The 15156-nt window shown below is 39.5% G+C and overlaps 1 protein-coding gene and 1 long non-coding RNA gene across 2 annotated transcripts; one reads left to right on the top strand and one right to left on the bottom strand.

Annotated features, from left to right (window-relative positions):
- Nucleotides 1-4416: 4416 nt before the first annotated feature.
- Nucleotides 4417-6021, top strand: LOC104608111 (LOB domain-containing protein 37-like). The gene is made up of 2 exons (XM_010273999.3): nucleotides 4417-5060; nucleotides 5228-6021. The coding sequence occupies exons 1-2, from the start codon at nucleotides 4877-4879 to the stop codon at nucleotides 5746-5748; spliced, it is 705 nt and encodes a 234-aa protein (XP_010272301.1). The 5' UTR covers nucleotides 4417-4876; the 3' UTR covers nucleotides 5749-6021.
- Nucleotides 6022-6976: 955 nt separating this feature from the next.
- Nucleotides 6977-7441, bottom strand: LOC148791210 (uncharacterized). The gene is made up of 2 exons (XR_016075895.1): nucleotides 7303-7441; nucleotides 6977-7124 (listed from the first exon to the last, which is right to left on the bottom strand). It is a non-coding gene; the product is annotated as an uncharacterized LOC148791210 (long non-coding RNA).
- Nucleotides 7442-15156: the final 7715 nt, after the last annotated feature.

Genomic DNA, 15156 nt, shown 5'->3' on the forward strand with positions numbered 1-15156 from the left:
TCTGCCGGCATTTCACGACAATTCGAATGTTTGTTTTTATATGTGGGCGTGACTGATCGAAGTTTCAATTTGATTTGTATAGCTTTTATTTCAGGAGGATGAGAATATAGCCCAAGCGACGTCCGACGTTCAATTCAAAGAAGGGCAGGAGCCTGGGACTGGGAGGGAGGGACTACTTTGATTGGGCCCGTGAGTGAATTCCTGTCTGCCACGCGAAAGCGGTGGAATATTGGAATTGTCGGCAACGGCAAATTAAGATTACAGTTTTAGTTTTAGTTTTAGGCATATATAATTCATCATGTATTCCTCTGTTTAGAAATTAACAGGCATCAATCTAACAAATACATTACAATGGAGTGACGTATTCTAGTTCCTGTTCCACCTACCTGCATACTAAATGACAATTGGAAGAAAAAAAAAATGTTTCTATATAATCGTGCTATTATTTAGCATTTCATTTATTAAGTTGAAAACTAATTAACAAGGGTAATGCGCTAGCTGATTAGTTTATTTAGTTAGTTCTGATAAAAATATGTTTGTTTGTTGATCCAGCATTGAATCAGCATCATCATTTGCTTGACAGCATGGCTAGTTTGTGAATTGTGACTTGTGGGAGAGAGAGAGCTGCTAACTTAAGAAACAAACAAGCCAGATTAATTAAAATACAAAAACAGCACACTGGAAAATGGATGCATGGCATGTAGTCCAACTGAAGCTAAAAACATCAAATAATCCATGCATTGGTCTTCGATCGATGATATTTTCTTTTTCTTATTAAAGTTTTGGTGCATGGTGGAAGAAATGTATGTTGTTTAGTTTAGTGCAGAGACAAAGGAGCTTATATATATATATAAGTGGTCCACAAACTGCGAATTGATGTTTTTATATGATACATAATTGGACTAATTAGTAGAATTAGAGCCATGGTTTTAGAACAGCCCATTGTAATCATCTATTAGTTTTATTTTTTTATTTTAAGGAATCCTGGGCATGCAAAGCTAGAAACGATTTAATTAATATTGATTTAACATTAAATTAAACAATTAATGTCCATGATCATCACTCCTTGCTTGTTTTAAACCTCAAAAAATTGCTACAAGAGAACACATCAAATATAATTGTCAACCATCATCTCCCTCTTAACATCGATCCTAATTACTTGCATATATCAGGTCACCTGCTTCCGTTGTTGGAAGTGATTTGTTTTTTCTGCGATCACCCTTAATTACCTGAGTAATTAACAAGCAAAACCTTAATACAATCACGGCCAGAGTACGTAAACGGTAAACCGACCCATTTATATATGGATTTCAGCACTATGGCTGAGGTACGTCTTTGTGCGAGGGTTATTATCACTTGGACTCTCTCGATCGATCGATCGCACAAACAACAAATCACAAATGGGTGTACGTGTACCAATTAAGGACAGTTGGGTGCTTTTCGTAATTGAATGACAGTTGATGTTAATTAACGTAGCAGATAGAAAACACAAATACTCTCTCTTCTTATCCTTCTTTCTCTTATTAGACTTTCCGGTGGTGGAGTGGTGGACTTGTTTTGATTACAACTTTAAATGGATAAAAACGCCACGTCTGCGGAGACTAAAAGACAAACGAAGCTCCTATCACGGGTGCCGTACTCTACCCCCTTCTTCCACAGACAAATACAGACTTACAGAGAGGAGAGCAGACGCAATTCTCTCTCTACTCCCTCATTGACTCGGCTTCCTTCCTTGGCGGGTTTTAGATCGATGCATGATTTGTATACTTTCTCCCATCATACCCAATTAGTGACTGAATTGAATAAGATGTTTCTCGCTCAAAAATTTGTATCGTGAATCAGGTTTGATGTTATTCTGTCTGATGAAGGGTCCGTATTGGTCGCACTCGCACTCGCACATTAATTGTCCTTCCATCCATTCTCCCCCCACGTTTTTTTTTTCTTCTTTTAAATCTGAAGAAGACCCTGAATCCTAACTGATGGGCTTCCAGGAAAATTACAGAGACGTGTAAATTTCGTTCGGGAATGAGAAGTTATTGAAACGAAGTAACTTATGATCACTCATTCTCATTGTATGGATATTAGCACAAGTTCAGAACGTGGGCCTTTTGGTTGTATGAAAGCAGCTGGTAATATTCGTATTCATCCCAAAATCAAAAATCAAAGGAGCCCAGTTGGGAAATCTTATGCATTCAAACAACTAGGTCCTTTTGTCGGCCAGAACATAAATCAAGGGCACCTAACTACTATTGCCACTAGCTACCACCACCATGAACAACCTCTCTTTTTAATAAAAACTAAACAAAATTTCAATTCTTCATCATCTCCAGAAAGAGTTCTGTTACGTGCGAAATTCCTATGTTTTTAGGATAAGAAGGGGAAACCTTTTTTTTATTATTTAGTTGTCATTCTATAAAATTTTCACCTTGTTTGATTACTTGGCAATGCCTATTACAATGTAATGTAATATTTCATCGAGATAAGGCTAACATCTAGAACCGTTCTGAAATTTGTATTTTTAATTGCTTAATGTTTTTTTTGAGTGGGTAGGCTCATGGAGCAACAAAGTTGGGCCCTGGCCCTTCAAGAACAGTCACCGCGTCGTGGGGAGATTATCCACTTGCACACAAAAGTGATTTACTGAAAAGGGGCTACAGCCCATCAACTTTGAAATCTCTCTCTCTCTCTTCCCACTTTACCTTACCATGCTGGGCCTGCTCTGACTGGCTCCTCCATTCGTCATCACATTGGGTCCCTACAGTACATCCCAACGGTGCATTGGGAACATTTACTGGAGATGTTCCTAATAATACACGCCGAGGTGTGCTGTGGGGCGTGCGGTCCGTGGGGAGCCGATTCGGACTGACTCCACTCTATTAAACCATTATCCATTAGAATCTTCTTTGCTCTCCACCATCACCCATGGTCTTCCGCTTGTCGTTCAATACATGTGCGCTTATCCAATTCAACCCCTCCGGCTCCACCCTTTCTTTTTCTTTTCTTTTTTTTTTTCTTTTTACTTTTTACATACAAACCCAAACCAAATTACTAATTCACTTTTCTTACTTAGGAAACCTATTCACTCCTTACTTTATTATTCTTATTTCTTCACTGTTCAAATCAATTCTTTTAAAACCAATTCGGAGGTCAAATCACTTTTACTTATTATTCTTATTATATCTTTTATGTAATATATGCATAATTTATAAAAAAATTCTATTTTTAATTTTTAATTTATAAAAATATCAAAAAAGTGTAATTTGAGGTCAAAACGTTTTTTTTTCAAAAATAGTGGGCAAGGCATCTACAACTCTTTGGAATGCATAGATTTAAAAAGTTATCCAAAACAAAAAAAAAAAAAGAAGATCATCCAATGAAACATTCGAGTACATTTAAGTTATGGCCTTCGAAAATTAACGTACACTTCTAATATGCAACCTGTGACCCCTTCACCGAGTAAAATGGTTCCATGGTCCAACCACACGGATGGAATGATTTTTTTATTAGATCAACAGATTTTAACTAATCGTTGGATTTTAAGAAAACAGAACACAAAATCATGACCGGACAATTTGACCAAGCAGGTCAATGGCGGATTGAAAAAAAATGGGTTGAAAGTTGGAGAAGAGATTCTAAAACGGGACCCAGAAGCCACAAGAAAGGAAAAATTGTATTCCCAAGAAAATGCGTGAAATGTAGGAATTCCACGTGTACAGAATTAAGGAAGGGTGGATGTCATAGTAAGTAAGGAGCACAGACAGAGCAGTATCGGTTACTTTGGTATGTGGACAGGACAGGTTGTTTAGACTTTTAGACTTAGGAATTAGAAGATGGTGGACATATATGGACCACTACGTTACGTTGTACTACACACCGCACGTCCACGGCGTCCCGTAGTGTCCATTATCAACCCAAAGAGCTGGAAAAATATCCAAAAATAGAGGCGGCTTGTGGTGAATAGTGTATTAGTATGGATACCACCTGCTTTTAGGAATCAGGACCACAAGTGTTTTTGTGCTTCAGATTCTAGATCAGACTTCAGAGAGACGCCCATGGGTGATGGGGCCATGCTACTCCCATCACAGATATGTAAATGCTGTATGTAGACATTGTAGGTAGGGTAGATCATTCTGATTTTTCTGTTTTTGGCTAACTATACAATACACCATACTGACCATAGCCACAGCAAAGCAAAATCAAGTGAGAAGTGGTGGACGACACCAACACGACATCTCTTTTCTCTCTCTCTCTCTCTCTCTCTCTCTTCGAGGCGGTGAAGGGAAGTAGGAAAAAGTAAAGGGAGAAAAAGGACAGTTGAATAAGGCTTAAGGGGAGTGGAAGAAAAGAGGGGTTGATTACGCAGTGTTTTTCTCTTTTTTTTTTTGATGGAATCCAACGGCGGAGGAACATGCATTCGCGGAAACACGGAGCCGCTCGCGCCCGGGAGTTTGGAACCTAATCTCCCCTCCTTTTGCTTCATTTTCTATCCACTAAATTCTATTTAATAAAGAAACTTTGGAAACAGACTGCCCAAAACCAAAAATAAAAATACTAACCAGACCAAACCCTCCCTCCACTCAGGTTAGGTACTTAGGTTAGTCGGTTTTTTTTCTCTCTCTCTAAAAAAAACGCAAAAACACGGCCCCGGCAAAGCTCTCTCTCATCAGTCATCAGTCATCAGTAATCATCCTCCACTCACGTTCACATATAAAGCCCACACCTCTCCCTCTTCCACACCTTTCAAGTTTCAACTTTCAACCCCTCGATTTTCTCTCCGTTTCTTCTCTCCTCTTGCTTCTAAACGAGGATATCTCCTGAAAATCCCATCCTTCTCGTCCCCCCAACCTCACTGAAGTTGGTTCATGATCAACAAGAGATGAGTTGCAATGGCTGTCGAGTTCTTCGAAAGGGATGCAGCGAGTCTTGCGTCCTTCGTCACTGCCTTCAGTGGATCGAGAATCCGGAGGCCCAAGGCCATGCTACTGTTTTTGTAGCCAAGTTTTTTGGCCGTGCCGGTCTCATGTCCTTCATTTCTGCTGTACCGGAAAACCAGAGACCTGGTAAGAACAAACACTTCATCTAAACAAATTAAGAAAAAAATGGAGAGAAATAATCTAGTCACTTTTTCTTCGTGCTTTTGTTCTCTAAAACCCTTGGATCGCTCTTATTTATTTTTAATATCTTTTGTTATTTCGACTGATGAATCGTTAATGCATGTTTCTTCCAGCTCTCTTCCAGTCTCTCCTATACGAGGCGTGTGGTCGCACGGTCAATCCTGTGAGCGGAGCCGTGGGACTTCTTTGGACTGGGAACTGGCACGTATGCCAATCGGCTGTTGAAACCGTCCTCCGCGGGGGCACTCTGCGACCCATGACGGATTTTTTGGCCGGAATTCTGATGCATGATACCGACGAAGCTTCCGAGGTGGAAGTGCCGTGTTCCAACACCGATAAGCAGCAGCCGCCTCGTGATCTTTGCTCGCGATCGAGGGCGCCGAAGCGAAGGGGCCTTCATGAGCTGGCGGCGCCAAACCTACAGCCGGGCGATCTCGATCTGTCCCTGATGCCTGGGTTACCGAAAAGAGTGGCAACTGGAGGAAGAGGAGGAATGATGTACGTGAAAGAGAAGCGCCGGCCTGTGAGTCCATCCATGAATTCGGAAGAATCGGTAACGACGAGTTTCGACAGCGAAGCTGTTGCGGATCAGACGCGAAGCGGAGAGCGAAAGCTTCTGAATTTGTTTGTTTGATAAAACGAGACATGAGACTTCTGGTTGTTGTCTAACTTGCGGGGGAATCGACATTTATATGAGCTCGTTCCTGTAATCTTTTTTGTCTTGGTGCTTTGTGAAGTCCCGGTTTTGAAATCCGGCGAGGTTTTGTAACTATCCGGCAAAGGATTTCTCTTTTTTGGGAGGGGAGAGAGAGATGAGTCTGCCGGTGATGTTTTTTGGGGAGAAAGGAGGTTATGAATAAAAATTGCTTTTTTTCTATAAAACTCTTCAAATTAAGTTGTTGTGCAATTAGTGATGAATCCTCCGGGTTAACAAATACTATTATGCGTTTAAAGATTGTTTTGACTTAACCGAATTCATACGAAAATGTGAAATATCCGAATTTAAGGAAATTTTCAATTTTAGAGATCATAAACCACTAAACCAGAAAAAAAGAGTCTGGTAATCTGTTTCTGCGAAACCTTTTCCTTCTCCTAGTTATCTAAAAATGAAACCATGTTAACCCATTAAAAAATAAGTAATATACACAGGCAATTCATAAATAATGCAAGGGAAGGTCGGTCGTCGCCGTAGGGTTGGAGAAGTTTTGTTCCTTTGTGAGAGCAGGAGAAAGAGAAAGAGAAGGGAGGTCCCTTGTGATGAACAAGTGTCGAAAACCATAAAGAGAGAATCTGGCTCTTAAGAACGGTGAGGGGTAATGAGAAGCGATGGGTCCCAAGAACGACGATGCAAATCTCTCTCTGCGCGGAGCCTCACTCACTCACCAAGAGGGCAAGAGGCAAGCGAAGCGAGGAGCGAGAGAGGGAGGTGGGGGTACGGCGCATGTCAGCTTCGGTTTACGTGCTCGGTTTATCTCCCCTGTCAAGTTTCTTCCTTCACTTGTCGGAGACTCGGGCTGCCGCAGTCGCCAGTCGGGGCAGTCCTCCATCGGGGGTGATAGGATCCACGTCACCCTCCCTTACTGATTGTATTAATATAAAATACTGCCCTGGATGTGGAATATATATATATATATATATATATATATATATATATATATATGATAACAAGTAAAGTTATTTAGTGTAGAAAGATCATTTTCTCAATCACAATAGTGGGTAAAATATGCAAAAGAAAAAGTGATCAATAATAAATAGGAAATCCACTGGTTGGTTCGCTGCATAGACATAGCTGCGCCTCGCCGCATTTGACGTGGACCCCACGGAACCTTCTCCAATCTCCCTCCCTCCTCACTCTTGATTCCTTGTTTTTTTTTTTTTTTTTTTTTTTTCCTTCATTTTATTCCGTTTAACTATTAACTATTATTAAGTAAGGCCAAGGCCCAAGCTGCTGATTAGGTTACTTTATACAGCACAGGTCACAGGTAGGAGGTAGCTGAGTTTTCCATTTCCCTACGCAACAACAAAACAAATGTGAGTATACGGTAAATGCACATCTGCTACAAAAATCTAATTTGATCTTTTGTCTTGGCCGTCTGGTCTGCTCGTGTGTGTGTGTGTGAGAATTTTTATGTCTTTGTTTTTCGTTTCTGTTTTGGATCTTGTGGAGTTCGCATCATTGTATTCGTACCTCTGCGTCTGGATGAAACGACATCAGGTTGTTTGATCAAACAAGATAAGGGCCCCATCTGCTAGATGACGTAGATCCATACGAATATTCACCATGCATCCAGTCCGGAGATAGAGAGATTGATGTTCTCGTAATTAGTGACTAGTGAGAGATAATAGGTTAGGGAGGTCCCCAAGGAGAGGAGGGTCGGTTGGAGGTATTAGAAAACTTTGACCCCGCTAGTGCTCTCGAGTCTCGCCCATTACCCATAGAAGAGAAGTAGATATATAACCAGGAAAGGAAAAAGAAAAGTGGTAGAGCCGTAGAGGTTCGTGAAATTGGCATCTCCTTGTCATTGTCATCCGTCTCTTTCTTTTGTTACGATAATGATGAAAATTGAGAAACAAACAGGAATTTTGGGGTATTTTGGTGGTGGTGCTTGGCTGTACAGCGCTCTCTCTTTCTCTCTCTCTCCTCCTCTCTCCTCTATTGCCTGGTTTTGCGTTGTTGAACAGACAATTATGTGTGACGCGGATTCCACCTCCGTTCTCTTTCAATTTCTTTTCCTGTATCAAGTTGCATGCATTGAATTGAGCTAACAACGACAAATTCCAAGCTTCTTGGTGGACATGTACATCATCAACTCCATATCCTCCATCCCCATCCTTTTTATATCTTTCCACAACATCAACATATATACCATTCTTTAATTCTTTATACATACTCCTCACCCCTCACTTCAGTGGTTCTTTTGCCTTCTCTTTTTGGCTATTACAAACACCCCCGTTCTATAGGGTTTGTGACAAAGACCCCTATATTTTGTTTTGCCACAAATACCCCTGTATTATGTATTATGATTGTGAGACAAAAACCCGCTTCGGTGAAATTTAAATTTATAGTTATAATATTTTTTAATTCCCATACTATCCTTCACTGTTCATTTTTCCTGACCTCACATACACGAAGCTGCTGCTGCAGTGGCGGCGGATTTCCGTTGAAATCCTCCCTCTCTCTTCCCCAATCTCTTTTCTTCCGCCACCTTCCCAGCCTTGCGAGGATTGCAGCAAGGCTGGCTCTTGATGCCAAGCGCAATAACAGAGCTCTTGCCACACCCATTTGAACCAACAGGGGGCGAGTGTTTGCCCGCTTGGGCACGTAAGCTGAGGTCTCGGAAGACTTGCACGTCTGCTAAATCGACATGCTTGAATTCGACTTCCCCTTTTAGGCTGTCCGGTGCCCAGTGCAGGTGAAGAATCAGGGTCATCTGGTTCAATTTCTGTCTTACGACCAAGGAGGTCGAAGACTAAGCTCATGGCACGACCACCCTTGATGAAGTCAGGAGCGAGAGTGAGCGTCTCAGCCGCGCCATTGGCAGACACCATGAGGACCATGAACACTCTTGATTGTTTTTTGAGAAATCAGAGATACCCTGCTTCACCAGCCAGGACGCATACCACAATCCAAGGGCATTCGAGGCAAAGAGTAAGAATTGTGCTACTCCGTAGCAAATTCCAGCAATCTGTCCCTTCCAAAAACAGCGTCTCAGGGGTGAATCGAGGCTGGAGGAGAAGAGGCAGACTATGTTTGCCTCTGAATTGAATGCGGCAACAGTTCTGAAATTTGCCACAGCCTGGCCTGCTAACTGCGTTGCCTTGAGCAGCTTCCAAGTCACCCGAGAAGCCTTTCATGAACATCTTCTGCGGCCATAAATAAACAGGTGGAACATTTCATTCCATATTTTGTTTTAATACAATATAATTTGCAGCAGAACGCGCCCAGGAAATCTATTTATTTGAATTGTCCATTACCTGCAAAACGGTGGCAGCAACGACAACAGGGAATACAGCAATGAGGACGAGGGAAAGTCGCCACTGCAGAATGAACCCAGCTGTGCAAGCAACGAGCATGATAACTGAAATCCTGTTTCTGATTGCCGATCGGACATTGTTGGCATCAAGAGCCAGCCTTGCTGCAATCCTCGCAAGTCTGGGAAGGTGGCGGAAGGAGAGATTGGGGGAGAGAGGGAGAGAGAGGGAGGAATTCAACGGAGGTCCCCCGCCGCTGCAGCAGCTTGCCGATGTTGTTCGTGCATGTAAGGTAGGAAAGATGAACAGTGAAGGGTAATATGAGAATTAAAAAATATTGTAACAGCAGACTTCAACAGAGGACTAACGAAAGGGGTCTGTATCTCACGGTCATAATACAGGGGTCTTGTCGCAAAACAAATTACAGGAGATCTTTGTTACAGACCCCATAATACGGGGGGGGGGGGGGTTAATTTATCCTTTCTTTTTTTAATGGATTTTACCAATCACCATAATTATTAAGTTAATCGTATTTTCATCTTTTTCTTTTCTTTTTTTCCCTTTGCATGGTGTTACTTATCAGACCCGGATCGAACAGTTGAATCAATGACCCAGGCAGGCACCCGTCGCACTTCAATTGACGGTTTTCATGGTAATCTAGATTCCAGTATCCAGGTCATCCAACGAATCTTTCAAGAATTTTAAAGAAACAACTTCACCGACCCCTCTTTCTGGATGTGGCGATTTCCCAGTTCTCATCTCAATAGCCCCCATTTTTCCTATGTGGTATTAAGCGTTTCCACGTGGACAATCAAGAGGTTTTCGTATCTAACATCGTCTCCAGATGGTGACCCATTTACAAAATATTTGTTTTTCGTAAAATTTCCTTTTCCAAAAAATTGTGATGAGGAACAAAGCTATGACAGCAATATTGTTAATTTAGGAGCACAACTTATAGACGTTGCCATGGGTTGTATATTGTTTAACAGAATTCCGCGCTTCCTTTCTGTTCTGCGTATATTGGAATAATGAATCAAGTTGACAATTTGAATTGGTTTAGATAGATTAATAGGAGTCTAGTTGTTTTAACCAAAGTTCATCGTCAATCGCTTTTGGTTCTTTCATACTTAGCCGTTCAACTCTTCTTTTTTCCCTCCCATTTGTCTACTTGCATGATAAATTATGTATATGTATTATATGTTGGATGCAAAGAGAGAGCAAGTTAGATGCCGATCATGGATCACCTTTCTTTCTTCTACTTGCCGATGTTGGCTTTTGAGATTCCGAATGTTGGGTATGGGGCCGTATGGGGTTTTAAAGAGGCGTTTGCTCTTTCGTATAATATCAAAGTCATTTGTTTGACAGATCCTTGGTGAGTTGGTGTATCCATACTCACATTCTACTTTTTTTTTTTTTTTATGCACCACGTATCGTATATATATATATATATACACATATAGGTATAAAGAATAATGGAATGGTGGATGAAAAAGCTATACCTATCATGCCTCTTAAACAATTGAACATACTCAACACACACAGAAAAAAAAAACATTTAATGAATATTAAATTCACCCACCCCTGGATGAAAAATCTTTTTTTTTGTGCTCGTCCGGTGAAGGTGGCACCCAATGTATGTACACGTTAAAGTAATGAATATTTTATTTCTGCTTCGAAAAAAACATTTAATCCAATTAATGTTCTTTGATATTGTTCCATCCATTAATCCAATTAATGTCTACTAACAAAATACGCATGCAATTTCTATTACACGGGAAAGGTATACGATACCTAAAAATCTTTAATTAATTAGCAAAATCCACCTAAATCCGAATAAATATTGATAAGGGATGATTTGACCTTACAATGACATCCTAATAAACAATCAAATGACATCTCAGCGCCATGTAAACACCAATTTCAGGAGTACTTTGGATATATCGCACCCGTTTTGGCCTCCTCGACTCCACCTTGATAGAACGACCTGTGGATGCCTTAGAAGGTGTTAGGTCGGCGTAAGATGCGACCTGTCTCGGCTGACTTGACCAAAATCCAATTGGCGACTTGTATGACATGGCAGGCGACTTACTTCACAAGCGAGCTATCGTCTCCAACTCCTCCGGGCTCATGTCACTATGTTGACGGAACTGATTCCCATCTTGCCCACTTTGGAGGCAATTGAATAAGCGTTATCACTTTATGCAGAATCCGCTTCCAGACAAGAAATCACCTCTGAAGCAGATGAGCCAGTGATCTTGGATGTGCTATATAAAACCCACAACAAGTTATGCCTATATAAAGGCATTCCCTTCCTCAAAAAAGTAGATGCAATGCAACACTCACAACTATCTTGCAATCTTGCTTTGTAAGCTTCTAAAACTCTTCGCTAATTTCTAATTTCTCTTTCTTTATAACTTGATCAACCAACATATCAACTCGCCAACCAAACTATCATCCAACAGAAAGCAATCAGATCACGCATCATTATATATATATATTAATTATTAATTATATACTTATGTATTGGATGATAATGGTTGATTAATTATCAAATTTTTATTAGGTATCTATGATTCCAACTCAGTACGTAGTAGCCCACTGCCTAAAAGCAGCGGGGCCTACCTTCAAGGAGTTTCTTTTGAGCCGATTAAACAACTATGATATTTCCAAGTCTTTGGATAGCTAGTAATGTCATATATGGCTTACTTTGACATTCTGTGGTTCTGGTCTAAAATATTTATCATGTTTTATTTTTTGAAAAGATAAAAAAAAAGGAATCAAAGTACTCTCTGCACAGTATCCATCCATATATGTTGATGTTTCTGCTGCCTAATACCACAAATCCCCCAGAGGAAATGACTTCGATTATTAAGACATATATATGTAGCTGCATCTAGACAAATCAAGATATATAGGTCAACAGAAAATTCTTTTAATCATCAAATTCACAATGATTATTGGATTGGAATATATTAAGAAGAAGGAATATGCATGTCATCACACTGCACTAAGCTAAAGGCTACAAATATACTTTTATCTTTCAATCCTGCTATGGAATCTTATTGTTATGCCTTCAAATTACTGTACCTGCAGTTTCCATAAATAATAAAAACCCACTCCAACTTAATTTCTGAAATTACTAGATCTAAACTTAATTGCTACTTGTATTGCATAATTTTATCAACTTAATTTGTCATATTAATTACTACAAAAGTATTTACTAGAATCACATTTATAAATGCTTGGGCCGGGAATGGGAATATTAATTTGATACTTGTTATCGGCCAAAGCCGAGATGCTGTTATTAAATTCACAATTTTCTTTTGGTTGTTCCTAGTTAGACAGGTTACACTATAACATATGCGTGCATGTCGTCAACAACTTGCACGAAGCCAATGAGATTGATGGTGATATCATGATGCATTTTCAATTACAGCCATTGGCTGGTGTTGTTCAGGTCCCTCCACTTCTCTGTTGTTGGGACTTGGGATTATAGGATGTTTGGCCCATGGTTTTAAAACTTCGTTGATATGTCATATGGATGGTTGGACTGTTTGATTTAGAAATTATTTGTGCAGGCAATTGGTTCAATTAATCGGTTTGTTTTTGTCAAAAGTTGTTGACTTGATGAGCGACCCATGGATCTAGGTGGTCAAATTGCTCGATTCGGATAATTGTTTTCTTCTTTTATTTTATTTTTTATTTATTTTTAAATTGCAATGGACTGTTCATTTGGACTGAATGGCCCAACCGCTGACCTGAAAATTGGTTGCCAAAGAAGTTTCATTTCGGGTTTTGATTCCTTAAAAGTTGATCTGGGCTACTAATTTATTTTTGTTGGGCTGATTTCATCACAAAAAAGGAAAGGTAGAGACCTCAAATGACAAATTATAAGTTTGAGCGGGAAAACTGCAAAGATTCTTAAGGGTCTCTCCCCATTCCCCTCCATACAATCTTATAGAGAATCTTTTTAAAATCTAGTCCAAGAAAAGCTTCTCCAGTGGCTCCTGCTGCTATTATCCATGGAGTATTGCACTTCTCAGCTCACCGAGTTATGCAAAATGGTAAATCTGGTATTTACTATTTATTATAATAAATACTGAAAATATATTAATTTAGTCAAATAATAATTTAATCTTTAATAAATATTAATCAATAAATTATAGAAAATATATAATTACTAAAAGTAAATTTATAACAAAAATACAATAAATACGATAAATTAAATTTCAATTTTTTTTTGTTCGAACGCTGAAGAAATCACTGAAAAAACAAGATTTCTTTCCCCTTTTCTATGTTTTATTTTGAAATTTTGAAGAAGAATAAAGGGTAAAATAGTCTTTTTGGCCTTTCTGTTAACGAACGTTAACAACAGAGGTAGAGTTAGTCAATTGTCAGAAACAGTAAGGGTAGTGTTAGTCAATTGTAGATAAAAAGTGGGGGAGAGGATAAATAGGAAATAGAGATAGTTTAGGAGGGAATCTCTGTACTAAATTAGAGATAATTTAAGAGATAAATAGGAATTAGAGATAATTTAGGAAATAAATAGGAATTAGAGAGAAATTAGGAAAAAGTGGTGCCACTTGGCTAAACATTTGAAAAACAAATCCATCTTCCTTTATGGTTGTTAGAAATAGTTAAACCTATGTAATTTCCTTATTGGTTTAACGGGTAATTATGTAGAATTAAAAAAATAAAAAATTCAAAAAAAAATAGGAAATTAGGAAGAGGGATTTGGAACAAGGAGAGTGGTGATGATATGAACTGTTTTGCTATATATATATATATATATATATTTGGATTCTTCATCTTTCTTTCCTTGAATTCTCCAAAATTTCTCCTTGTTAATTATATAATATATTAAATTGACGTCCCATCCTCTCAATGCTAATTTGTAATTGGACATACCAAGAAATAAAAACAACTCTCCGAGAGAATTAATAATAATAAAGAAGAAACTGAGCTTTCAAGTTTCAATATAGCTGACCATCACAGGACAACTGGACAAGGGTATTATCTGTGGGTGGGGACTGGGGAGTCTCGCTCGCTCTCCCTTATTTTGATTCGAAGTTGGAAAAAAAATGGGATTTTTATAGTTCAGTCCACCCTTAGGGTAGAGCTAGAATTTTAGGGGTGGACTAAATCCTCTTGTGAATTGATGTTAAATTTACGGGCAGGATGCGGTTTATAAAGGTGCTATTAGTAAATTAGGAGGAAGCTGCAATTCAGATTTCTCAAGTGGATTGTAGTCCACTTATCCCCCACAAAAAAATAAAGAAAAAAAAAAGCTTGTAGCGGTGGATGCTGCTACTTAATATTATTACAATATTACAAGCATAATTTATATATTTACAACATGGAGCGGAGGGTAGAGGGGCCCACTTTCGTGTTCGGCAGATGCAAGCAGAAAAAAAGTATTTCAGCTCGTAATTATAAACTTATAGACTCAGGTGACCAGTGGGTGAGCCATCCTTTCAAATTCGGAAATCGGATTCAGTACTCATAAAATAGTGCTCACACTGTTCACAGCCATTATTTGGTAGGAATATCTTCCAGGTCTCTGTCTCTCTTTGGCAACCAGTGTGGCACTCTAGCATCTCCATTCCTAATTCATATCAGGCTTCAGGATTGGACTGGACTTGGGCTTCTGGTTTTATGAGAACCGGGCTTGGGCCTAAGATCTAAGTCCAATGATTGGATCAGATTCAGGCTCGGGTCTGAATATATTATGTTGATAACAGATGAAAGCCCAGCCCAAACCCAACCCATAAACAGATCTAGTTATGAAACAAACAAACAAGCACATGGCATGATGATACATATATTTGTCGGGAGACGGTCTCCTCTCCTCATCCCAATTTCCAACCGATGGTCAAAGGTCAACGTCTGCCGTAGTGTAGAGGATGGCAAGGGAGGGTCAAAACTTTGTCTGCCTGGGATGGGCTGTTAGGAATTACCCCATACCCATGGTAACGTGTCAACGTTTCCAACAGCCTAAGGCTGCTGGCCCCCAACATGCCAACAGCCGATGGCCAAAGTTTTTTTTTCCTACACAAGGCTGCCAATATGT

Source organism: Nelumbo nucifera, chromosome 5, assembly GCF_055504915.1.
Source record: "Nelumbo nucifera cultivar China Antique chromosome 5, China Antique-T2T, whole genome shotgun sequence".
Taxonomy (NCBI): domain Eukaryota; kingdom Viridiplantae; phylum Streptophyta; class Magnoliopsida; order Proteales; family Nelumbonaceae; genus Nelumbo; species Nelumbo nucifera.

Excerpts from the sequence above, each read along its gene's own strand:
- LOC104608111 (XM_010273999.3), top strand. The coding sequence starts at position 4,877 with ATGAGTTGCAATGGCTGTCGAGTTCTTCGAAAGGGATGCAGCGAGTCT. Across the intron at positions 5,061-5,227 it reads ACCGGAAAACCAGAGACCTG|CTCTCTTCCAGTCTCTCCTA; the intron begins GTAAGAACAAAC and ends TGTTTCTTCCAG.